This window comes from Bos grunniens, chromosome 18 (assembly GCF_055505025.1).
Source record: "Bos grunniens cultivar Pamir isolate PY7600 chromosome 18, Bosgru_T2T1.0, whole genome shotgun sequence".
In the NCBI taxonomy this organism is placed as follows: domain Eukaryota; kingdom Metazoa; phylum Chordata; class Mammalia; order Artiodactyla; family Bovidae; genus Bos; species Bos grunniens.
Window position 1 is genome coordinate 45,489,528 of NC_141182.1, and position 27,614 is coordinate 45,517,141.

General features: G+C 43.4%; 1 protein-coding gene across 1 annotated transcript in view; it reads left to right on the forward strand.

The window, feature by feature from the left end:
- The first annotated feature begins 3,884 nt into the window (after positions 1-3,884).
- The window catches only part of LOC147353623 (major allergen I polypeptide chain 2-like), a 59,123-nt gene continuing 35,393 nt past the window's right edge, over positions 3,885-27,614 (forward strand). The window contains exon 1 of the mRNA XM_086352240.1: positions 3,885-3,968. Coding sequence (XP_086208366.1) covers positions 3,899-3,968 — 70 coding nt within the window. The 5' untranslated portion in view covers positions 3,885-3,898. The remainder of the gene's footprint in view (positions 3,969-27,614) is intronic.

Sequence of the window (27,614 nt, forward strand, 5' to 3'; positions counted from 1 at the left end):
CAGGAATATCTTTCATGCTACTTACTGTTGATGTGTTTATGAATATTGCCTGGAATTAATGAGAAATGCTGGCCAGGATTGAGCACACGCTGGAATCAAGATTTCTGGGAGAAATATCAATAACCTCAGATATGCAGATGACACCACCCTTATGGAAGAAAGTGAAGAAAAACTAAAGAGCCTCTTGATGAAAGTGAAAGAGGATAGTGAAAAAATTGGCTTTAACCTCAACATTCAGAAAACAAAGATCATGGCATCCAGTCCCATCACTTCATGGCAAACAGGTGGAGAAACAGTGGAAACAGTGGCAGAGTTTACTTTTGTGGGCTCCACAGTCACTTCAGATGGTGACTGCAGCCATAAAATAAAAAGATGCTTACTTCTTGAAAGAAAACTTATGACCAACCTTAGACAACATATTAAAAAGCAGAGACATTACTTTGCCAACAAACGTCCATCTAGTCAAGGCTATGGATTGTCCAGTAATCATGTATGGATTTAAGAGTTGGACTATAAAGAAAGCTGAGTGCAAAAGAATTGATGCTTTTGAACTGTGGTGTTGGAGAAGACTCCTGAGAGTCCCTTGGACTGCAAGGAGATCCAACCAGTCCATCCTAAAGGAAATCAGTCCTGAATATTCATTGGAATGACTGATGTTGAAGCAGAAATTCCAATATTTTGGCCATGTGACACAATGAGCTGACTCATTTGAAAAGACCCTGATGCTGGAAAAGATTGAAGGCGAGAGGAGAAGGGGACAACAAAGGATGAGGTGGTTGGATGGCATCACCAACTCAATGGACATGAGGTTGAGTAAATTCTGGGAGTTGGTGATGGTCAGGGAGGCCTGGCGTACTGCAGTAATTGGGGTCACAAAGAGTCTGACATGACTCAGTGACTGAACTGACCTGAACTGAGCTGAGCTGAATAAGGTAAATGTTTAAAATGTTTGATAAGTCAGAATCAACTAACTTTTTGCTGGAGGCACCTGGCTGTCCCTTCTCTGAGCCACCTGTGGCAGATTAATGTTTGCTGAAGAGCTAATCTGACACAGGTTCTGTGACAGAGGTTCTGACACGTGGTGTGATAATAGGCAGAACCTTGTGCCAAATAGGATTCACATCCGGTAACTGCTCTTGGCAAAGAGGCACCAAGTACTGAGCTGCAGTGTCAGCTGACCTCCGTGGAGACCTTCCTCACCATGGCTCCTGCTGCCTGGGGTCCACCCCTCTGAAGGTCTCCCCAGGAGGGCCTCAAGTGGCTGCAGGTGTGAGTTAAGGTTTCCTGGGCAGGAAGGTGAACACCACATGGCCCAGGCTGCACATGTTGGCTCTTTGTCTGTGGTGGCAGGACTTCTGTGTGGTGAGACAGCTGCCCATGGATCCCATGCCTCCTGTCCTTGAGAAGACACTGCCCCCAAATGCCCTCTGCAGCTCTATGAGGAGAGGAACCATGGCCTGGAGTGCTGAGTAACACAGGTGGCTACTATGGATCCAGCCCAGTGCCCTTTCAAGGGTGCCACAGGGTCCTCTGAGGCATCCCCAATCATGGGAACATTTGGTGACATCAGAGTGAAGAGCTGGTTAGGGTCAATGTAGAAATGCTGCTGCTGTAGCCCTGTCCTAATGCAGGTCGTTGTTGTTGTTTTTAATGTATTTTAAATTGGAGGATATTACTTTGCAATAGTGTATTGCTTTCTGCCATACAACAACAGGACTCAGCCATAAATAAACATATATCCGTTCTATCTTGGATAATCCCCATCCTCCACCACATCTCACCCCCGTAGGTTGTCACAGAGTACAGAGTTGAGCTTCCTGTTTCAACTTGTTATTAGGAAAATTTTAAGTTGGAATAATTTTAGTTTTATAGAAAAAGTGCAAATATTTTTCAAAACTGAGAGACAACATTGGAACTTTACTGCTAAATAAATGTTACAATTTATCTGAATTTCAGCAGCTTGTCCATTAATCTTGGATTCCAGGATCCTATCCAGACCCAAAACTCACTGCATTCACTGTCATGTGTCCCTAGTGTTCTCTGCTCTGTGGAGTTACTCATTCTCTCCTGGTCTTTCATGGCCTTAACAGTCTTGAGGAGAACTATCAGGGACCAGGGATGGTAGAAGGCCCCCAAGCTAAGTTTAGCTGCTATTGTTCTGATACTGTCGAGTGGGGTTCAGATTTTGGGCTTTGAGGAAGACACCACACAGGTGAAGCTCCCTTCCAGTCCCCTTACATCAGGGTACATGTGACAGCAGTGTGCCTTACCACTGGGAATAATCAGCCTTGCTAAGTCACTTCAGTCGTGTCCGATTCTGTGCAACCCCATAGAAGGCAGCCCACCAGGCTCCCCCGTCCCTGGGATTCTCCAGGCAAGAACACTGGAGTGGGTCGCCATTTCCTTCTCCAATGGATGAAAGTGAAAAGTGAAAGTGAAGTCGCTCAGTCATATCCGACTCTTAGCGACCCCATGGACTGAAGCCCACCAGGCTCCTCCATCCATGGGATTTTCCAGGCAAGAGTACTGGAGGGGGGGTGCCATTGCCTTCTCCTAATCAGCCTTGAGTAGCTGATTATTTGAGTAGCCAGGTTTTTGCAGTGCTTTCTTCTCCTCCTCTTTTCTTTGGAGACGAGTTCCTAAGTCTAGCCCACACTCAGGGAGGGCAGGGCAGTAGGTTCTTCCTCCTGAAGGGGATAGTCTATGTCTATTATTTAGGATGTTTCTGTAAGGAATGGTTGTCTCCTCTCCCACATTTATTTATTTAGACAGTAATTTATATCAGTATGGATTCACACATATTACTTTTTACATTGGTTTATCATCGAATACTCTGTTACTTATTTTGTCTGTCAAACCCTTTCCAGTTTGGCCATTAGGAGATTCTCAGGCTTCCTTCTATTGTTTTCAATGGCCGTCTCAAATGGTTTGTCCCAACAAACTGCTTTCCTAACGTGGAAGGTTGAGTTTGACTCTGAAAGAGTTTTCACATACAGACTGCCAACTCTGATCAACCCAGCCCTCTGGGCCTTAGAACTCCCGTCCACAGTGGCCTGTAGGGCTGTGCACCTCAGAGTCTCTGCCCCAGGAGATAAACCCTCAAACCCACAGCTTCTTCCTGATGTTCCTGGATAGACTGCGCAGTGCAAGCACCTCCTGAGACCAGGCTCACTGTGGAGGAGGAAGGAAAGCCAGGAGAAGGCACAAGGCTGGAGCCTGCTCAGGAACCAGCAGGCTGAAGGGTCTGAGGAAAGCTGGTGGCATTACCCAAAAGTACAGAATTATCAGCACTTGAGAAAAGCCACATGGCCTTAAATCCTGCGAGTTCTTTGTTGGGCATGAATCAGAGCCCAAGGCTGCTGACCAGCGGTGTCAGGGCCCTGTCTAGAGACTGCAGATGTTAAGACATCTGGGGGCTTCAGTAAGGTCCAGCTCCATGTTCTTATTTACAGGAATTAAAGTGTGGGAGAAAAGCCAGAATTCTGGATGACCTTTTTTCTACCTTACAGTGGCGTAGATATGTCCTTGACATTTTTGTGATTCCATCTGCTCAGTTTGGGCAGTGCTTTCCTCAGAGCCAGGTTAGGTTGGGGGAAGGATGATCAGGAAAACAGGTGATGGTTGCGGACCAGAAAACAGAGCCTTTGGCTCCAAATGGAGTCATTTAGTTCCACTCGTTCTTTGGCAAAGATACCCCCACATGTCCTCCAAGAGTTCTGCTCTCAGAGTAGGATGGTCTCCCACAGTAAACATCCCAAGGGCCAAGGGAGTCACATGTGCCTGGAACCTGGCCACAGGCCTGTGGTTCCACTGGGAGGGAAGTGGGCTGGACTTGGGGAGCTAATGGTGTATAAAGCAGGCAAAACCCTGCCCTGAGCAGAGCACTCCAGCTGCCGCCATGATGAAGGGAGCACTGCTTGTACTGGCCTTGCTGGTGACCAGAGAGCTGACCTTCAAGACAAGTGAGGGTAGGAAGGAGGGTCCAGATGGCCCTCCTGATCCATGCCCGTTGCTGTCGCACTGTATTCTTCCCAGTCCTGTCCAAGCTGATTCTAGGGACAGATTCCGAGGGCAGGTGGCAGATCAGTGGTCAGGAGTCCTGCACAAACTCCCTGGGGCTTTCAGTCTTTGAATGGGGGAGGGGGATGGCATGGAGCTGGAAGGGTCATTATCTGCACACACCCTGGGGGATAGTTTCTTGGGGGTAGTGGTGCTCGTTAGCAGGCTGGTATGCCTGCGGGCAGTGGTCAAGGACAGAGGGATCTCCAGGCCTAGCCCCTCTTGCTGCTCCCTTCCGTTGGGAGTGCCGCATAGGGAAGGCCTTCTTCCCTATGTAAGCAGTCCTGGGAGAGGCAGAGTCTCTGTGGAATGTGAATCTGGAAGCTTTGGATGTGTGAGTTCTTACCAAGTGGTGGGAACCAGGAACCTCTGACCTAGTGATTCTTTCAATGAGATGTTTTGTCTCTGCCTGTAGCGGAAGCCTGCCCTGTGTTTTATGAAGCCCTTAGTGCTGTGATCCTTGCACTCCCAAGTAAAGCATTGAATGAAACCTTGGATTCGATTGATTTAGCATCAATGAAGCTGAAAAAGCAGCTGCTGAAAAAATCCGGCAGTGCTTTGTTGAAGCAGGACCTGAGAACAGGCTTATTGATCTGAAATTTAAGGTAACTTACCTTACCCACAGTTACCTTGAGAACTCACATGCAGCATAGTTCAGTATGCCACAAGGTAATAGATCATTCAATCATGGAATGTGTGATAGAGCTATAAACAGAGAAGCACATAAAACTTTTGCCCCAACCTGCAGCACCTGTAATATGCAAGCACAGTCCACCTGCACCCCCAGCCTCTTGTTACCAAATATGTCCATATCATGTCAATCAGCTCACACAGAATAGGGGACTACTGTCAGTGCACTAGGACAAGTGTGTTGACTTCTGTAATTTTCTTTTCTCACTGAGAGGAAGTAGCATGGGAGGAGTAGCACTTTAATCTTTGCAGGAAAAGAAGCATTCAGCTCACACACGTGTAGCAGTCCTGTCATCTCTACTTTAAGAATATTTAAAAGGAGCCCCAGCTTTTAGGTCTTCTTCCAGCATGGGACTCCCTGGCTTATGATCTTTCTGACTTGTGGTCACATCACCTCCTCTTTATCCCTTTTTGATGGCCATTGCTCTGGCTCAGAGCCCCATTTCCACTGACGTGTTCTCAGTGCCTACGAGCCAGAATTTCCACTCTGGGGTTTTGGTGCCTAATATCCTGGGGCAGCTTCTAGGTACGTGCGGCCACTCACTTGGGCTAACAGTATCTCTTGAAGAACCATCTTTTTGCTGTGGTTGTTTTTCTTGTGATTTAGTATTTGAGATTTTGAACAGTCTCTGCATATTTTCCACAAATTGTTAATCATTCAGAAAAGAGAGGTTTGCCACAATCCAGAGTTTCGTGCACTAAATGAAGCTTCCAGGGCACAAGGAGTTGTTTACGACACCTGCATGCACATTCCGTGCACCCGCACACCTGAAAGAATAGGCTCAGGTGCAGGAGGTGTGACCCAGGCCCAGTCTCCAGCACCTTACTCCTCCTTCAGGACCAGCCCCAGCTGTTCCCTGCTGACCCTTGTCATCTCCTCTCCTCCCTGGTGTTACTGGTGTATCTGTCTCCCTCCTGACACCTGTGCCTGGGCTAATAGGGAGCCATCCTCATCCTGGTGCCTGCTGGCAACCCCCTCTCCAGTGGTGGGTCTGTGGGTAGAGGTTCTTGTTGGGGATGGGGCTGAATCCCTGAGAGTGAGGTGTGAGTTGATCCTGGGGAGACAGGATAGCCCAACTGTAGCCTCAAGTGTCCCTCTGCCTCCTTTTCTCTTGCAGCTGTCCATCATCTTCAGTAATGATTGCATTGGCTATAAATTGTCCTTGGTGGTGAATGGTGTTAGAGGATTGGCTTCCAATCTGCTATCTTTGTTGTGATAAGCTCTGCCAGTTGTGCCAGGTCTGCACTTGATCTTCCTGCCCAGTTCTCCTTCTGTTCCCAAAGCTGGAATCCAGACACCTTCCCCACCTGATGTGGCCTCTCTCGGGCTGAAATAAAATCACTGCAGCATTGTTCATTGTGCCCAGTGTCTGTGTTCTGTGCAGGGAGGATGTGAGGCAGGAGGTCTTCAGTGATGGTGAAAAGTGACACACGTGGTCATTGAGAGCTTGGGGACCAGGGTCAGACAGAACCTACACCCCATCCCTGGCAAACTGTGGGAGTATGAGCAAGGTTGTTGTAACTTTCCAAGTCATTCTGTCATCTGCTACATGGGGATTTTGTGTGAAGATTAAGCAAAATAACAAATGTGTAACCCATGACATCACCAGCCTGGGTCGATAAAATTGTTGTTTTGGGGCACAGATAACATGTCTCACTCTGGCCTTCAGCACAGTTTCAAAGTCTCCAGTCCCTCTGGTTGTTGACAGGTGACTTCAGAGATGACCTAAGAGGGTCATCACTGGTCCCCTTTTTCTCCCAATGGCATTCGCCATTTTATGCTTCTTAGGTGGGTGTCTTCTGAGGAGCCAGCATTTCTTCAGGGACACTTAGTGCCACTGATGTTCTTGGTCCTGCACTGAGGACCAGGAACCCTAAGAAGTGTTGAACCAGGATGAAGGGAGTGGCTGGAAGAAGCTACCCCAGTGAGAAATTTGTTTCACTGGAAATAGCTCATGCTGTGAAGTGTGAAATGCAGATATGTCCACTTGGTCTCCTGTCCCAAATCCTCCACCCACTTCTAAAAGCATAAAATGGGTAGTTGCATTACCATAGGAGATTTATGAGGCTAAAAGGGAGGGACTAGATTTTAGCCCTGTGTTCTAGGGTCTAGCACAAAGTCAGGCTACAGTCAGCATGACCCACATAAAGAGTGGCATAACTGGTAAGATATGTCTACCTTCTAACCAGCAGGCATAAGTTTACACACTGGGAACTAAACTTGGGACTTGGGACTAGTGGCTAGGGCCTTGAGTCTCAGCTCTTCTCTGACCTGCTGTGTGAAATTAGGTATTAAATATACTGAATCACTCTTCTACACCTTGATTTTGCATGTACCAAGTTCTGTGTGCTCTGCTAGATTGAGTATTTTGTGTTTGTGCAGCTCGGTTGCTTCAGTTGTATCTTATTCTGTGACTTTATGGGCTGTATCCTGCCAGGCACCTCTGTCATGGGATTCTCCAGTCAAGAATACTCAAGTGGGTTGCTGTGCCGTCCTTCAGGGGATCTTCCCAACCCACATATCACTCCAGGTCTCCTGCATTTTGGGCAGATTCTTTACTATCTGAGCCACCAAGGAAGCCTCTGACTCACCTCCCCATAAATAAATTTTTGTTCTAATGAAATTTGACTTAAAGTTTACCTCCAAAACTAAATTCTTCAAGTCAGCCAAGAAAATTGAGGTAAATAGGAACTGTAAGGAGGATTGTTTTCACCAAATATTACAATAAAAGTTTGTCTCCATAAATAATCTAATTTTAGTGGAATAATAGATATCTGGTCATTGTGACAGAAGACAAAACACATAGATAGAATCAAAGATAGTTTAACATATAATAATAAGTTTATTGAATCATGGAGTGGCCTTTTAAAAAATGACATTGAGAAAAATGACCAAAAGTTAAAACAATCTAGATCGATCTCCCAAGCATTTTCCTCTGGATTTATGTGGAGTAATTATTTAATTGCCATCATCCCAGTAATTAATTATTCATTTTTCACAGCTCATTTCTCCTCCACCCCCACCCCACTCTTTCACTTTGACTTTCATGACATCACAGTTTGTTTTCCTCCTGCTTTACTGGAAGATCCTTCTCAGGTCTGTATGGTTGAGTCCTATACTAGGGATCAGTCTCTGCATGTCTTTCCTTCTGTATATGTGTTCAGTTTGTTAGTGATATCATCCAGCCTCATTTTAACCTTAGTCGTAACATTTGAATTTAAATCTCCAGTCCCAAAACTAAAACATTGAAAAGCACAGAATTGATCTTTGCTTAATATTTATTTACTTAATGGATCTTTTTAAACTTCTAAAATTTTCATGAGGGCCAAATATACACACAATTTATATAAACGGATAGATTATTCAAAGGAAATTTTCAAGCAAATAATGTTTTCCCTTACAAGTAGCAGGTAGTTTGCACTTCCCTGATGGTTCAGTGTTTATGACTCTGAGCTTCCACTACAGGGCACACAGATTCAATGCCTGGTAGAGAACTAGTATCCTGTATTGTCCCTAGCCAGAAACATACAAACAGCAGTTAGTTTAATGTAATCCCAATTTTAAAAAGCAAGATTTTTTTTTGAAGTGGTTTCACATAAGAGTCTATGTTTGTCTTTGCATGTCATTTATTTATTAATTCATTATTGGTCCCACTGTGCAGCATGCAGAATCTTAGTTCCCTAAACCAGGGATCGAACTCTAGCCTGCTGCAGTGGAAGCATGGAATCTTAACTAAGGGACCATCAGAGCAGTCCAAAAAAATTTTTTTAAGTGGTACTCTTATAAAATTGATCTTGTTGTTATTGTTGTTGTTCAGTCACTCAGCCATGTCCTACTCTTTGTGACCCCATGGACTGCAGCCTGCTAGGCTTCCCTGTCTTTCACTATCTCCTGGAGTTTGCTCAAACTCATGTCCATGGAGTCAATGATGCCATCCAACCATCTCATCCTCTGTTGCTCCCTTCTCCCGCTGCCCTCAGTCTTTCCTAGCTTCGGAGTCTTTTCCGATAGTCAGCTCTTCACATCAGATCACCAAAGTATTAGATCTTCAGTTTCAGTATCAGTCCTTCCAATCAATGTCCAGGGTTGATTTTCTTTAGGATCGACTGGTTTGATCTCCTTGTATCCAAGGGACTCTCAAGAGTCTTCTCCAGCACCACAGTTTGAAAGCATCAATTTTTTGGCTTTCAGCCTTCTTTCCGGTCCAACTCTCATATCCATAAGTGACTACTGGCAAAACCATACCTTTGAATATATGGACCTTTGTCAGCAGTGTTGTCTGTGCTTTTTAATACTCTGTCTATGTTTGCCATGGCTTTTCTTCCATGGAGCAAGCATCTTTTGATTTCATGGCTGCAGTCACCATGCACTGTGATTTTGAGGCCCAAGAAAATAAAGTCAGTCACTGTTTCAATTTTTTCCTCATCTATTTGCCATCTATTTACCTCATATCTGAGGCAATTGATATTTATCCCAGCAATCTTGATTCCTGCTTGTGATTCATCATCAGTCCTGAAGCTAAAGCTCCAACACTTTGGTCACCTGACGCGAAAACCTGACTCATTAGAAAAGATCCTGATGCTGGGAAAGATGGAAGGCAGAAGGAGCAGGAGACAACAGAGGATTAGATGGTTAGATGGCATTACTGACTCAATGGACCTGAGTTTGAGCAAGCTCTGGGAGTTGTGATGGACAGGAAAACCTGAAGTGCTGCCATCTATGGGATTGTAAAGTTTTGGACACGACTAGATCTGACAGATAGAGTGCCTGATGAACTATGGAATGAGGTTCATGACATTGTACAGGAGACAGGGATCAAGACCATCCCCATGGAAAAGAAATGCAAAAAATCAAAATGGCTGTCTGGGGAGGCCTTACAAATAGCTGTGAAAAGAAGAGAAGCGAAAAGCAAAGGAAAAAAGGAAAGATATACCCATTTGAACGCAGAGTTCCAAAGAATAGCAAGAAGAGATAAGAAAGCCTTCTTCAGCGATCAATGCAAAGACATAGAGGAAAACAACAGAATGGGAAAGACTAGAGATCTCTTCAGGAAAATTAGAGATACCAAGGGGACATTTCATGCAAAGATGAGCTCAATAAAGGACAGAAATGGTATGGATCTAACAGAAGCAGAAGATATTAAGAAGAGATGACAAGAATACACAGAAGACCGGTACAAAAAAAGATCTTCACGACCAAGATAATCACGATGGTGTGATCACTGACCTAGAGCCAGACATCCTGGAATGTGAAGTCAAGTGGGCCTTAGAAAGCATCACTACGAACAAAGCTAGTGGAGGTGATGGAATTCCAGTGGAGCTATTTCAAATCCTGAAAGATGATGCTGTGAAAGTGCTGCACTCAATATGCCAGCAAATTTGGAAAACTCAGCAGTGGCCACAGGACTGGAAAAGGTCAGTTTTCATTCCAATCCCAAAGAAAGGCAATGCCAAAGAATGCTCAAACTACCGCACAATTGCTCTCATCTCACACGCTAGTAAAATAATGCTCAAAATTCTTCAAGCCAGGCTTCAGCAATATTTAAACCATGATCTTCCAGATGTTCAAGCTGGTTTGAGAAAAGGCAAAGGAACCAGAGATCAAATTGCCAACATCCACTGGATCATGGAAAAAGCAAGAGAGTTTCAGAAAAACATCTATTTCTGCTTTATTGATTATGCCAAACCCTTTGACTGTGTGGATCACAATAAATTGTGGAAAATTTTTCAAGAGATGGGAATACCAGACCACCTGATCTGCCTCTTGAGAAATCTGTATGCAGGTCAGGAAGCAACAGTTAGAACTGGACATGGAACAACAGACTGGTTCCAAATAGGAAAAGGAGTTCGTCAAGGCTGTATATTGTCACCCTGTTTATTTAACTTCTATGCAGAGTACATCATGAGAAACGCTGGACTGGAAGAAACACAAGCTGGAATCATGATTGCCGGGAGAAATCTCAATAACCTCAGATATGCAGATGACACCACCCTTATGGCAGAAAGTGAAGAGGAACTCAAAAGCCTCTTGATGAAAGTGAAAGTGGAGAGCGAAAAAGTTGGCTTAAAGCTCAACATTCAGAAAACGAAGATCATGGCATCCGGTCCCATCACTTCATGGGAAATAGATGGGGAAACAGTGGAAACAGTGTCAGACTTTATTTTTGGGGGGTTCCAAAATCACTGCAGATGGTGATTGCAGCCATGAAATTAAAAGACGCTTACTCCTTGGAAGGAAAGTTATGACCAACCTAGATAGCATATTCAAAAGCAGAGACATTACTTTGCCAACAAAGGTTCGTCTAGTCAAGGCTATGGTTTTTCATGCGGTCATGTATGGATGTGAGAGTTCGACTGTGAAGAAGGCTGAGCGCCAAAGAATTGATGCTTTTGAACTGTGGTGTTGGAGAAGACTCTTGAGAGTCCCTTGGACTGCAAGGAGATCCAACCGGTCCATTCTGAAAGAGATCAGCCCTGGGATTTCTTTGGAAGGACTGATGCTAAAGCTGAAACTCTAGTACTTTGGCCACCTCATGCGAAGAGTTGACTCATTGGCAAAGACTCTGATGCTGGGAGGGATTTGGGGCAGGAGGAGAAGGGGATGACAGAGGATGAGATGGCTGGATGGCATCACCGACTCGATGGACATGAGTCTGGGTGAACTCCGGGAGTTGGTGATGGACAGGGAGGCCTGGCGTGCTGAGATTCATGGGGTCGCAAAGAGTCGGAAACGACTGACCGACTGAACTGAACTGAACTGAACTGTGCAACTGAAATGAACTTATTTGTCATGAAGTCATGGGACAGGATGTTGAGTTTTAAGCCAAGCTTTTCATTCTCTTCTTTCACTTTCATCAGAGGCTCTTTAGTTCCTCTTCATTTTCTGCCATAAGATTGGTGTCATCTGCATAACTGAGTTTATTGACCTTTCTCCTGGCTATCTTGATTCCAGCTTGTGCTTCATCCAGCCCAGCATATTGCATGATGTACTCTACATATAAGTTAAATAAGCAGGGTGACGATATATACCCTTGATGTACTCCTTTCCAAATTTTGAACCAGTTTGTAATTCCATGTCCAGTTCTAACTGTTGCTTCACTCACTCAGGGTACACATTGACAGCTGTGTGTCTTACCACTGGGGATTTCAGCCTTGATTAGTTGATTATGTTGTGTTTGCCAGGTTTCTGCACTGTTTTCCCCCTCCCCTCCTCTTCTCTTTGAAAATAAGTTACTCTGTCTACTGATATTCCAGAGGGGGAGAGCTGTCAGTTACCTGTCCTGGAGGGAATAATCTCTGTCTGTTATTTGGGATGTTTCTATAAGGAATTGTTGTCTCCTCTCCCACATTACTTCAGGTTAGTTTAGGGGTGCTGGGTCTTTGTCTTGCTGTGTCAGCTCTATGTTTCAGCACAAGGACCCTCTGTTTGCAGAGCACGTTCTCTCTAGTTGGTGTGTGAGGGTTTTATAGTGCCCCAGGGCATGTGGATTCTTACTTCCCTGACCAGGGCTTGAACCAGTGTCTACTGCAGTGAATGGTGGGTTCTTAACCACTGGACAACCAAGGAAGTCTGCATTTATTTAATCATTTATTTATATCAATATGGACTCACAAGTATTACTTTATGCTTTGAGTTATCATCTAATACTCTTATTTATTTTGTTTGTCAAACTATTTTCAGTTTGGCCTTTGGGAAGTTTCTAACACTTCCTTCTAGAGTTTTCAAGGACCATCTCATCTTGTTGTGCTAACAAACTGCTTTCCCATCCTGGAAGGTTGAGTTTTCTCTTCAGAGAGTTTTCACACATGGAGTGCCAACTCTGGTGAACTCAACCCAGTGGGCCTTAGAACTCCTGTCCTCAGTGTCCTATAGGGCCGTGGACCTCAGAGTATCTGACACAGGACACGCCCAAACCCAGCAGCTTCTCTCTGGTGTTTCTGCATAGACTGCAGTCCAAACACTTTTGAGACCAGGTTTACTGATGGAGGAGGGTGTGAAGGGGTAAGGCTGGAGTCACTGGGGGTCCAGAAAGTGCCCAGGGACTTGCTTCCTTAAGTACCTGAGAAAAGCTGGTGGCATGATACAAAATTACAGAATTACTAGCACCTGAGAAAACCCATGAGGCCTCAAGTCCTTCTAGTTTCCAGGTTGGGATGATTTGGAGCCCAAGTTTGCTGTCCACCAGTCCTCAGGGTCCAGTCTAGAGACTTTAACCATTAAGATATTTGGGGGCTTCAGTAAGACCTAGCTCCACATTCTTATCTCCAGGACTTAACCTTGGGGAAAAAGGAAGGATGCCCAATCACCTTTTTTTCTACCTGATAGTGGTGTAGACTTGTTGTTGATCCTCCCATGATTCCATCTTCTCAGTTTGGGAGAGTGCTGACCTCAGAACCTGGATAGGCTGGGGGAAGAATGATCAGGAAAACAGGAGATGGTTGGGACCCAGACAACAGAGCATTTGGAAATGTCAGCTCCAGTTGGTTTTTGGCAAAGGTACCCCTACATGTTCTCCAGTAGCTCTGATCTCAGAGTACGATGGGCTTCCACTATAAACACCCCGAGGTCCGAGGGAGCCACGCCTGGCCACAGGCCTGTGGTTCTCCTGCGAGGGATGTGGGCTGGCTTAGGGAGCTAGTGGTTTATATAGCAACAAAAATCCTGCCCTGAGCAGAGCGTTTCAGCTACCACCACAATGAAGGGAGCACTGCTTCTGCTGGCCTTGCTAGTGACCAGAGAGTTGACCTTTGAGATGTTTGAGGGTAGGAAAGAGGGTCCAGATGGCCCTCATGATCCTTGCCCAGTGCCGTCTCACTGCATCCTTCCCAGTCCTGTCCAAGCTGCTTCTGGGGGCAGATTCTGAGGGCAGTTGTCTGATCCGTGCCCAGGAATCCTGCACAAACTCCCTGAGGCTTTCAGCCTTTGAATGGAGGGGGTGCTGTGGAGCTGGAAAGGTCATTATCTGCGCACATCCTGGGGGATAGTTTGTTGGGGGTAGTAGTGCTCGTTGGGAGGGAGGAAGCAGGATGGTATGCCTGGGGGTGGTGGTCAAGGGCAGCAGGGTCTCCAGGCCTAGCCCCTCTTGCTGTTCCCTTCTGCTGTGAGTGCCCATAGATAAGGTTTTCTCTCTGGGATGTAAGAAGTCCTGGGAGAGGGCACGTCCCTGTGGGAGGTGAATCTGGAAGCTTTGGATGTGTGAGTTCCTATCAAGTGGTGGGAAACAGGATTCTTATGACCTGGGAATACTTTTGATGAAGTGTTTTCTGTTGTGCCTTCAGCAGAAGCCTGCCCTATATTTTATGGAATGTTTGGCACAGTGGGCCTTGGAAACAAAACACTGTTAAACACAACACTCGATTTGGTTGATGCTACTGATGCAGAAAAAAACAGCTCTAAGAAAAATCCAAGATTGCTCCAATGAGGTGGGATTTGATGCCTAAGTGTCAGATCTGAAACTCACAGTAATTTACTCTCCCTTGACCCCCACCCTGAGAATTCACATGCCCCACAGTGCAATATATACATGGTAATATATCATGCAGTCATGGGATATATGACAGAGAAGAGCTAAGAACAAAGAAGCATAATAAAACCTTTGTTCCAGCGTGCATCACCTATAACATGCAAGCACAATCCACCTGTATATCCCGTGTCCTGTTACCAACCCTCTTCATATCATGCCAATTAACTCACACAGAGTAGGGGACTGATATCAATGCAATACGCCAAGTGTGTCGACTCATGCGTGTGTGCGTGTGTTTTTTGTTTTGTTTTGTTTTGTTTTGTTTTTGTCCCCCTAAGTGAGAGATGATAGCATCGGAGGACTAGAATTTTAATCGTTGGCAGGAAAGACAGCATTCAGCTCCCACACCTGTAGGAGTCCTGTCAGCTCTACTTTAAGAATATTGAAAAGGAGCTCCTGTCTTTTGAATCTCTTTCCAGCATGGGACTCCTTGGCTTTGTGAAGTTTCTGGCCCATAGTCAATGTCACCTCCTCTTGTTCCCACTCTATTGGCCATTGCACTGGCTCAGAGCCCCATTTCCATCAACATAGTCTCTGTATCTACAAGCCTGATTTTCCACTGTGTTGTTTTGGTGCCTGAAGCTCCTGAGGAGGCTTCTAGTACCTGTGGCTGCTCACCTAGGCTAACAGTGTATCTCCCGAAGGCCTGTCTTTTCTTTCTTGTTCTTGTCATACAGTATTGGAGATTGTGAATAGTCTGTCTCAGCAAATTTTCCTCAAGTTGTTGATTTTTCAAAATGAGAGGTTTTCCACGAACAGAGTTTCATGCACTAATAGGACCTCACAGGACACATGGGGTCATTTACAACAGGCACATTTACTGCATGTACATTCTGTCCACCCAACACACATAACAGAAGAGGCTCGGGTGCAGGAGGTGTGACCCAAACCCAGACTCTAGAACCTTGCTCCTCCCTCAGGACCAGCCCTGGCTGTGTCCTGATGACGCTTTTAATCCCCTCCCTGGCATGGCCAGTGTCTCTGTTTCTCTCCTGATGCCTGTGCCTGGGATGTTAGAGAGCCATCTTACCCCTGGTGCCTGCTGGCAGCCCCTTCTCCAGTGGTGGGTCTGTGGGCAGAGGTTCTTGCTGGGGATGGGGCTGAATTCCTGGGGGTGAGGTGTGAGGTGATCCTGGGGAGACAGGATAGCCCAGCTGTGGGCTCAGGTCCTGTGCATCCTTCCTTTCAGGCTTCCATCAACTTCAGCAAGGATTGCATCAAATATTCAGTGTCTTTGCTGGTGAGTGCAAATCTTCCCTGTTCTCATTCTCAACTGAAACTGGAATCCAGACACCTTTCCCACCTGATGTGGTCTCTGTCAGGCTGACTCTAATAAAATAACTGCAGCATGTTCAGTGTGCCCAGTGTCTATGCGTGATGGTGAGAAGTGTGTGTGTGATGATGATAAGTGACCTATGTGGTTATTGTGAGCATGGTGACCAGGATGAGACAGAATGAGGTAAACCTGTCCCTGGAAAGCTGTGGGACCATGGACAAGTTTTTTGTAGATTTCTCAAAGAATTGTCATCTGCTAAGTGTGGATTGTGTGTCAAGACTGAGCCAATAATGTATAAGTAACCCTGGACTTTACCAGCCTACCTGGATGAGGCTGTTTTTTGTGGGCACAGATAGCATATCTCACTCTGGCCTTTAGCACAGTGGCAGAGCTTCCAGTCCTTTAAATGTCCTTCTAGTTATTGACAGGTGACTCAGGATGTGACCTGAACAGGCTCGTCAGAGGGCCCCTGATCATCCCAGTGGTATTCAAAATTTCCTGCCCCTTAGGAGGGTGACTTCTGAGGAGCCAGACCTTTTCTCAGGGACACTTAGTACCACTGCTGTCCTTGGGTTCTGCCACGGGAACCAGGACCCCCAGTTAAGTCTTGACCAGGAAGAAGGAAGTGAATGGAAGAAGTTACCCCATTGGAGATGTTGTTTCCATGGAAACACCTCATGCTCTGAAGTGTGAATTGCAGAATGTGCCACACAAGCACATGTCCTGAACCCTCCAGCCTACTGCTTTTTTAAAATTTATTTATCTATTTTAATTGGAGGCTAATTACTTTACAATATTGTGGTGCTTTTTGCCATACAATGGAAACAGTGTCAGACTTTATTTTGGGGGGCTCCAAAATCACTGCAGATGGTGATTTCAGCCATGAAATTAAAAGACACTTACTCCTTGGAAGGAAAGTTATGACCAACCTAGATAGCATATTCAAAAGAAGAGACATTACTTTGCCAACAAAGGTCCATCTAGTCAAGGCTATGCTTTTTCCAGTGGTCATGTATGGATGTGAGTGTTGGACTGTGAATAAAGCTGAGCACCGAAGAATTGATGCTTTTGAACTGTGGTGTTGGAGAAGACTCTTGAGAGTCCCTTGCACTGCAAGGAGATCCAACCAGTCCATTCTAAAGCAGATCAGTCCTGGGTGTTTCTTGGAAGGAATGATGCTAAAGCTGAAACTCCAGCTGAAATGCCACCTCATGAAAAGAGTTGACTCATTGGAAAAGACTCTGATGCTGGGAGGGATTGGGGACAGGAGGACAAGGGGACAACAGAGGATGAGATGGCTGGATGGCATCATCTACTCGATGAATGTGAGTTTGAGTGAACTCCGGGAGTTGATGATGGACAGGGAGGCCTGGTGTGCTGCAATTCATGGGGTCACAAAGAGTCAGACACGACTGAGCGACTGAACTGAACTGAACTGAACTGACATGAATCAGCCACGGGTGTACATGTGTCCCCCATCCAGAACCCCTCTCCGATCTCCCTCCTCATCCTATCCTTCTGGTTTGTCCCAGTGCACTGGCTTTAAGTGCCCTGTTTCATGCATGAAATTTGAACTGGTAATCTATTTCACATATGGTAATATACATGTTTCAAAGCTATCCCCTCAAATCAATATGGTAATATACATGTTTCAAAGCTATCCCCTCAAATCATCCCACCCTCACCTTCTCCCAGAGTCCAAAAGGCTGTTCTTTATATCTGTGTCTTTTTTGCTGTCTTGCATATATAGGGTCTTTGTTACCATCTTTCTAAATTCCATATATATGTGTTAATATACTGTTTTGGTATTTTTCTTTCTGGCTTATTTCACTCTGTATAATAGGCTCCAGTTTCATCCACCTCATTAGAACTGATTCAAATACCTTCTTTTTAATAGCTGAGTAATATTCCATTGTGTATATGTACCACAGCTTTCTTATTCATTCATCTGCCGATGGACATCTAGGTTGCTTCCATGTCCTAGCTATTATAAGCAGTGCTGCAATGAACATTGGGGTACACGTGTCTCTTTCAATTCTGGTTTCCTCAGTATGTATGCCCAGCAGTGGGATTGCTGGGTCGTATGGCAGTTCTTTTTCCAGTTTTTAAAGGAATCTCCACACTGGTCTCCACAGTGTCTGTACTAGCTTGTATTCCCACCAACAGTGTAAGAGAGTTCCCTTTTCTCCAAACCCTCTCCAGCTTTTATTGTTTGTAGACTTTTTGATGGCATCCATTCTGACCAGCATGAGACAGTACCTCATAGTGGTTTTGATTTGCATTTCTTTAATAATGCGTGATGTTGAGCATCTTTTCATGTTTGTTAGCCATTTGTATGTCTTCTGTGGAGAAATATCTGTTTAGTTCTTTGGCCCATTTTTTGATTGAGTTGCTTATTTTTCTGGTATTGAGCTGCATGAGCTGCTTGTATATTTTTGAGATTAATTCTTTGTCAGTTCCTTCATTTGCTATTATTTTCTCCCATTCTGAAAGCTTGTCATTTCACCTTGCTTATAGTTTCCTTCATTGTGCAAAAGCTTTTAAGTTTATTTAGTTCCAATTTGTTTATTTTTGCTTTTATTTCCAATATTCTGGGAGGTGGGTCATAGAGGATCCTGCTGTGATATATGTCAGAGAGTGTTCTGCCTATGTTTTCCTCTAGGAGTTTTATAGTTTGGGGTCTTACACTTAGATATTTAATCCATTTTTAGTTTATTTTTGTGTATGGTGTTAGAAAGGTTCTAGTGTCATTATTTTATGGTGGTTGACCAGTTTTCCCAGCATCACTTGTTAAAGAGATTGTCTTTTCTCCATTGTATATTCTTGTCTCCTTTGTCAAAGAAAGGTATCCATGGGTGCATGGATTTATCTCTGGACTTTCTATTTTTTTCCATTGATCTTTATTTCTGTCTTTGTGCCTGTACCATACTGTCTTGATGACTGCCGCTTTGTAGTGCAGTCTGAAATCAGGCAGGTTGACTCCTCCAGTTCCATTTCTCAAGATTTCTTTGGCTATTCGAGTTTTTATTTTTTTCCATACAACATGTGAAATTATTTGTTTTAGTTCTCTGAAAAAATACCATTGGTAGCTTGAAAGAGATTGCACTGAATCCATAGATTGCTTTGGATAGCATATTCATATTCACTATATTGAGTCTTCTGACCCATGAACATGGTATATCTCTCCATCTATTTGTGTCCTCTTTGATTTCTTTCACCAGTGTTTTACAGTTTTCTATATATAGGTCTTTTGTTTCCTTCATTCCTAAGTATTTTCATTCCTAAGTAGATTCATTCCTAAGTATTTTATTCTTTTTGTCACAATGGAGAGTAGGATTGTTTCCTTAATTTCTCTATTTTCTCATTATTAGTGTATAGGAATGCAAGGGATTTCTGTATATTAATTTTATACCTGAAACTTTACTATATTCATTGATTAGCTCTAGTAATTTTCTGATAGTGTCTTTAGGATTTTCTATGTAGAGGATCATGTCATCTGCAAAAAGTGAGACTTTCACTCCTTCTTTTCCAATCTGGATTCCTTTTATTTCTTTTTCTTCTCTGATTGCTGTGGGTAAAACTTCCAAAACTATGTTGAACAGTAGTGGTGAGAGTGGGCACTCTTGTCTTGTTCCTGACTTTAGGGGAAATGCTTTCAATTTTTCATTGAAAAGATAATGTTTGCTGTGGGTTTATCATATATGGCTTTTATTGTGTTGAGGTATGTTCCTTCTATGCCTGCTTCTGGAGGGCTTTTTTTTTTTTTTTTATCATAAATGAGTGTTGAATTTTGTCAAAGGCGTTCTCTGCATCTATTGAGATAATCATATGGATTTTATCTTTCAATTTCTTAATGTGGTGTATTACACTGATTGATTTGTGAATATTGAAGAATCCTTGCATCCCTGGGATAAAACCCACTTGGTCACGATATATGATCTTTTTAATACACTGTTGGATTCTGTTTTCTAGAATTTTGTTGAGGATTTTTGCATCTGTGTGATATTGGCCTGTAGTTTTCTTTTGGGGGGGGGCATCTTTGTCTGGTTTTGATATTAGGGTGATGGTGGCCTCATAGAATGATTTTGGCAATTTACCTTCCTTTGAAATTTTCTGGAAGACTTTGAGTAGGACAGGCGTTAGCTCTTCTCTAAATTTTTGGTAGAATTCAGGCATGAAGCCATCTGGTCCTGGGATTTTGTTTGTTGGAAGATTTCTGATTACAGTTTTTATTTCTGTGTTTGTAATGGGACTGTTAAGATTTTCTACCTCTTCCTGGTTCAGTTTTGGAAGGTTATACTTTTCTAAGAATCTGTCCATTTCTTCAAAGTTGTCCATTTTATTGGCGTATAGTTGCTGATAGTAGTCTCTTATGATCCTTTGTATTTCTGTGTTGTCTGTTGTGATTTCTCTATTTCCATTTCTAATTTTGTTGATTTGATTTTTCTACCTTTGTTTCTTGATGAGTCTGGCTAATGGTTTGTTTATTTTATTTATCTTCTCAAAGAATTAGCTTTTACGGATTTTTTCTATAGTCTCCTTTGTTTCTTTTTCACTTATTTCTGCTCTAATTTTTATTATTTCTTTCCTTCTACTAATCTTAGAATTCTTCATGTCTCCTTTGTCTAGTTGCTTCACATGTAAGGTTAGGTTATTTATTTGATTTTTCTCTTGTTTCATGAGGTAAGCTCATATTGCTATGAACCTTCCCCTTAGCACTGCTTTTACTGAGTCCCATAAGGTTTTGGGTTGCTGTGTTTTCATCTTCATTTGTTTCTATGTATATTTTGGTTTCTTTTTTTTATTTCTTCTGTGATTTTTTGGTTACTCAGAAGTGTGTTGTTCAGCCTCCATATGTTTGTATTTTTAACAGTTTTCGTTTCCTGTAGTTGACATCTAATCTTACTGCATTGTGATCAGAAAAGATGCTTGGAATTAATTCAATTTTTTTGAATTTACCAAGGCTAGATTTATGACCCAGGATGTGATCTATCCTGTAGAAGGTTCCATGTGCACTTGAGAAAAAGGTGAAATTCATTGTTTTGTGGTGAAACGTCCTATAGATATCAATTAGGTCTAACCGGTATATTGTATCATTTAAAGTTTGTGTTGGCTTGTTAATTTTCTGTTTAGTTGATCTATCCATAGGTGTGAGTGGGGTATTAAAGTCTCCCACTATTATTGTGTTGCTGTTAATTTCCCCTTTCATACTTGTTAGCATTTGTCTTACATATTGTGGTGCTCCTATGCTGGGTGCATATATATTTATAATTGTTGTATCTTCCTTTTGGATTGATCCTTTGATCATTATGTAGTGCCCTTCTTTGTCTCTTTTCACAGGCTTTATTTCAAAGTCTATTTTATGTGAGTATTGTTATTTCTGCTTTCTTTTGGTCTCCATTTGCATGAAATATCTTTCTGCACACCTTAACTTTCAGTCTGTATGTGTCCCTTGTTTTGAGGTGGGTCTCTTGTAGACAACATATATATGGGTCTTGTTTTTGTATCCATTCAGCCAGCCTTTGCCTTTTGGTTGGGGCATTCAACCCATTTACGTTTAAGGTAATTAGTGATAAGTATGATCCCATTGCCATTTACTTTGTTGGTTTGGGTTCGAGTTTATACACCCTTTCTGTGTTTCCTGTCTAGAGAAGATCCTTTAGCATTTGTTGAAGAGCTGGTTTGGTGATGCTGAATTCTCTCAGCTTTTGCTTGTCTGTAGAGCTTTTGGTTTCTCTTTCATATTAGAATGAGATCCTTGCTGGGTACAGTAATCTGGGTTGTAGGTTTTTCTCTTTCATCACTTTAAGTATGTCCTGTCATTCCCTTCTGGCCTGAAGAGTTTCTATTGAAAGATCAGCTGTTGTCCTTATGGGGATCCCTTTGTTCTTTGCTGCTTTTCCCTTGCTGGTTTTAATATTTGTTCTTTGTGTTTGATCTTTGTTAATTTGATTAATATATGTCTTGGCATGTTTTGCCTTGGTTTATCCTGTTTGGGACTCTGGGTTTCTTGGACTTGGGTGGCTATTTCCTTCCCCATTTTTGGCAAATTTGCAACTATTATCTCCTCAAGTATTTTCTCATGCCCTTTCTTTTTGTCTTCTTCTTCTGGGACTCCTATGATTCACATGTTCAGGCGTTTAACATTGTCTCAGAGGTCTCTGAGGTTGTCATCATTTCTTTTAATTCTTTTTTCTTTCCTCCTCTCTGCTTCATTTATTCCCACTATTCTATCTTCCATCTCACTTATCCTATCTTTTGCCTCAGTTATTCTACTTTTGGTTCCCTCCAGAGTGCTTTTGATCTCATTTATCACATTATTCATTATTTATTGATCCTTCTTTATTTTTTTCTAGGTCCTTGTTAGACATTTCTTGCATCTTCTCAATCCTTGTCCCTAGTCCATAACTCCGTTTTGTTTTCAAGGTTTTGGATCATCTGTACTATGATTATTCTGAATTATTTTTCAGGTAGACTCCCTATCTCCTCCTCTTTTGTTTGGCTTGGTGGGCATTTATCATGTTCCTTTATCTGCTGAACATTCCTCTGCCTTTTCATTTTGTTTAGATTGCTGTGTTTGGGGTGCCCTTTCTGTAGGCTGGAATTTCGTGGTTCCTCTGTATATTGTGGAGCCTGCTCCCTGTGGGTGGGGTTGGACTAGTGGCTTGTCAGGGCTTCCTGGTTAGGGGAGCTTGCGTCTGTGTTCTGATGGGTGTTAATGGATCTCTTCTCTCTGGAGTGCAATGACGTGTCCAGTAGTAAGTTTTGGGGTGTCTATAGGTTTGGCATGGCTTTGGGAAGCCTGTCTTTTAATGTTCAGAGCTTTGTTCCTCCTTTGCTGGAGAATTAGCATGGTATGTCTTGCTCTGGAACTTGTTGGCTCTTGGGTGGAGCTTGGTTTCAGTGTAGGTATGGAGTCTTTTGGGTGAAAAGCCTCCCTGAAATTATGTTCCCTGAAATCAGTAGTTCTCTGATGTTCTCAAGTTTTGAAGTTAAGCCTCCTGCCTCTGGGTTTGTGTCTTATTCTTATAGTAGCCTCCAGACTTCTCCATCCACACAGCACAGATGATAACCATCTAGGTTAATGGTGAAACAATTCTCCACAGCGAGGGACACCCAGATAGGTTCACAGAGTTACATGGAGAAGAGAAGAGGAAGGTAGGAGATAGAGGTGACCAGGAGGAGAGGAGGGGGAGTCAAAAAGGGAGAGAGCCATCTAGCCAGTAATCAGTTCCCTAAGTGCTGTAAACAGTATGGAACATCCAGAGAGATTCACAGAGTTACATAGAGAAGAGAAGAGTGAGGAGGGAGATAGAGGTGACCAGGAGGAGAAGAGGGGGAGAGAGCAATATAGCCAGTAATCAGTTCCCTAAGTGTTCTCCACAGCCCAGAACACCCAGAGAGAGCCATAGAGTTAAGTAGAGAAGAGGAGGGTGGTCCTAAGATGGCAGAGGAATAGGACGGGGAGACCACTTTGTCCCCCACAAATTCATTGAAAGAACATTTGAACGCTGAGCAAATTCCACAAAACACTTCCGAATGCTGGCAGAGGACATCAGGCACCCAGAAAGGCAGCCCATTGTCTTTGAAAGGAGGTAGGAAAAAATATAAAAGATAAAAAAGAGAGACAAAAGAGGTAGGGACAGAAATCCATCCTGGGAAGGGAGTCTTAAAAAAGTGAAAAGTTTCCAAACACCAGGAAACACTCTCACCAGTGAGTCTGTGGCAAGCCTTGGAACCTCAGAGGACAACATAACCGGGAGGAAAAACAAATAAATAATAAAACCCCACAGATTACGTGCCTAGGCAACTCCCAGCGGAGAAGCAGCACAGACGCTCACGTCCACCACTAGCAGGCTGGGACTGGACAGGGAGGCGCTGGCTGCATTGCTTAGGGTAAGGAACGGGCCTGAATGCCCCGAGGGCAATCTGAGGGAACTAACTAGAGATAGCAACCCAGATTGTGGGATAGCTATCCCGCAAAAAGCCCTAACAGAAGACACCACCAGGCCTGCTCACAGAACAAAGAAATGAACAAAGCTAGCCAGCTGCAGATCAGCCTATCCCCCACCGGAGACAGGCAGGCTAAGGCAGCCAGAGCTGCAAGGGGGCAATCACAGCCCCAGAGAGGCATCATCTACCAAACTGCAAGCAGGCTTTGTAGCTAACCAAGACTTCTTGGGACTCTGGACGGTCGACATCAGTCAGGAGGGTTGCAGCCAGAGACCAGCTCCCCAGAAGAGACACACGGCACACCTGAGAAGGCGCACCAGTTGTACACCCAGAAAACTGAGTGGCAGGGACGGGGGAGGCGATAAGTTGCAGCCCTCACCTGGGGGTGACCGTGCTCGCCAAGCACCTGGTCACCTGACCTGCTCGGACCTGGGAAGGGCACAAAACGCAGGCCCAACCAAGTCTGCCCTTTGTGGAGTATCCAAGAACCTGAACCTGAGTGGTTTAGAACTGGGAAGTGCATGCAACCCAGGGTGCACCTCAGACAGTTTCTGGCAGAGCAACCTAGAGCCTGAACAGGGTAGACTGGGAAAGCACACACGCCGTGAGCGGGGACAAACCCAGTGTGGCCGAAACACTGTGAGCACTCTCCACACATGCCAGTGATATTTGTTTTCAATGTTCCTCCCTCCCCACAGCACAACTGAACAAGTAAGCCTAAAAAAGTGACCACCACTACCCTCTTGTGTCAGGGCAGAAATTAGACACTGAAGAGGCCAGCAAACAGAAGAAGCTAAAATAAACAGAGGGAACCGCTTTGGAAGTGACAGGTGCAATAGATTAAAACCCTGCAGTTAGCACAAACTACATAGAAAGGGACCTATAGATCTTAAGAAGTGTAAGCCAGATCAAGGAAATTTCTGAACATGAACTGACCCCACACTGTCCACAACAACACCAGGGAAAGTCCTAGATATATTTTTGCTATTATCATTTTCTAAATTAAAAAAAAAAATTTAACCTCTCAGTCCTTTAATTATTACTCCTTTAATTTTCATTTGTATAACCTACTACTTTGCAAAAAAAAAAAAAAGAAAGACCCTATTTTTAAAGCAAACTTCATATATATATATATATTTTATAAGTTTTGTGACTTTGTTTTTTTCTTTGATATTGTATTTTTGAGAATCTAACCTCTACTCTAGATTTTTAATCTTTGTTTTTTGGTATTTGTTATCAACGTTGTACCTTTAAGAACCCAATCTTCAGTATCCATTTTTACCTTGGAGCGAGATTACTGGCTGGATTGCTCTATCTTGCTTGGACTGTCCTTTTACTCCACCAGGTCACCTCTATCTCCTCCCTCCCCCTTCTCTTCTCTACCCAACTCTGTGAATCTCTTTGTGTGTTCCGGACTGTGGAGAACACTTAGGGAACTGATTACTGGCTGGATCTATCTCTCTGCTTTTGATTCCCTGCTTTCTCCTTCTGGCCACCTCTGTCTTCTTCCTCCCTCTTCTCTTCTCTTCTCTGTGTAACTCTGTGAACATCTCTGAGGGATCCAGACTGTGGAGAGCACATATGGAAGTGATTACTGGCTAGCTTGCTCTCTCCCCTTTTGATTCCCCCTCTTCTCCGCCTGGTCACTTCTATTCCCCTCCTCCCCCTTCTCTTCTCCATGTAACTCTGTGTACCTCTCTGGGTGTCCCTCACTGTGGAGAAACTTTTCATCTTTAACCTAGAGGTTTTATCATCGGTGCTGTGTAGATGGAGAGGTCTTGAGGATACTGTAAGAATAAGACTGAAAACCAGAGGCAGGAAGCTTTAGTCCAAATCCTGAGAACATCAGAGAACTGACTCCAGGGAACATTAATTTATAGGAGCTCAACAAATGCCTCCATACCTACACTGAAACCAAGCACCACCCAAGGCCCAACAAGTTCCAGAGAAAGACATATCACGCAAATTCTCCAGCAAAACAGGAACATAGCCCTGAGCTCCAATATACAGGCTGCCCAAAGTCACACCAAACCCACTGACACCTCAAAACTCATTACTGGACACTTCATTGCACTTCAGAGAGAAGAAATCCAGCTTCACCCACCAGAACACCTAGACAAGATTCCCTAATCAGGAAACCTTCACAAGCCACCCGTACAACCCCATCCACAATGAGGAACCTCCACAATAAAGAGGAACCACAAACTGCCAGAATATGCAAAGGCCACCTCAAAAACAGCAATATAAACAAAATGAAAAGGCAGAGAAATACCCAGCAGGTAAAGGAACAGGATAAATGCCGACCAAACCAAACAAAAGAGGAAGAGATAGGGAATCTACCTGGTAAAGAATTCCGAATAATGATAGTGAAAATGATCCAAAATCTTGAAAACAAAATGGAATTACAGATAAAGCGCCTGGAGACAAGGATCAAAAAGATGCAAGAAATGTTTAACAAGGACCTAGAAGAAATAAAAAAGAGTCACTCAATAATGAATAATGCAATAAATGATATAAAAAACACTCTGGAGGGAACCAACAGTAGAATAACGGAGACAGAAGAGAGGATAAATGAAGTAGAAGGTAGAATGGTAGAAATAAATGAAATAGAGAAGAAAAAAGAATTAAAAGAAATGAGGACATCAGAGACCTCTGGAACAATGTTAAATGCACCAATATTCAAATCATAGGAGTCCTAGAAGAAGAAGATAAAAAGAAAGACCATGAGAAAATACTTGAGGAGATAATAGTTGAAAACTTCCCTAAAATGGGGAAGGAAATCACCCAAGTCCAAGAAACCCAGAGAGTCCAGGTGAAACACCCCAAGACACATAATAATCAAATTAACAAAGATCGAACACAAAGAACAAATATTAAAACCAGCAAGGGAAAACAACAAATAACACACAAGGGGATTTCCATAAGGATAACAGCTGATCTTTCAATAGAAACTCTTCAGTCCAGGAGGGAATGGCAGGACATACTTAAAGTGATGAAAGAAAATAACCTACAGCCCAGATTACTGCACCCAGCAAGGATCTCATTCAAACATGAAGGAGAAATCAAAAGCTTTACAGACAAGCAAAAGCTGAGAGAATTCAGCACCACCAAACCAGCTTTCCAACAAATACTAAAGGATCTTCTCTAGACAGGAAACACAGAAAAGGTATATAAACTCGAATCCAAAACAATAAAGTAAATGGCAACGGGATCATCAGTTCAGTTCAGTTCAATTCAGTCACTCAGTTGTGTCCGACTCTTTGCGGCCCCATGAATTGCAGCACACCAGACCTCCCTGTCCATCACCAACTCCCGGAGTTCACTGAGACTCATGTCCATCGAGTCAGTGATGCCATCCAGCCATCTCATCCTCTGTCATCCCCTTCTTCTCCTGCCCCCAATCCCTCCCAGGATCAGAGTCTTTTCCAATGAGTCAACTCTTTGCATGAGGTGGCCAAAGTACTGGAGTTTCAGCTTTAGCATCATAACTTCCAAAGAACACCCAGGACTGATCTCATTTAGAATGGACTGGTTGGATCATACTTATCAATAATTACCTTAAATGTAAATAGGTTGAATGCCCCAACCAAAAGACAAAGACTGGCTGAATGGATACCAAAACAAGAACCCTATATATGTTGTCTACAAGAGACCCACCTCAAAACAAGGGACACATATAGACTGAAAGTGAAGGGCTGGAAAAAGATATTCCACGCAATTAGAGACCAAAAGAAAGCAGGAGTAGCAATACTCATATCAGATAAAATAGGCTTTAAAACAAAGCCTGTGAAAAGAGATAAAGTAGGACACTACATAATGATCAAAGCATCAATCCAAGAAGAAGAGGTAACAATTATAAATATATATGCACCCAACATAGGAGCACCGCAATATGGAAGACAAATGCTAACAAGTATGAAAGGGGAAGTTAACAATAAACAATAATAGTGGGAGACTTTAATACCCCACTCACACCTATGGATAGACCAACTAAACAGAAAATTAACAAGGCAACACAAACTTTAAACGATACAATAGACCAGTTAGACCTAACTGATATCTATAGGACATTTCACCCCGAAACAATGAATTTCACCTTTTCCTCAAGCACA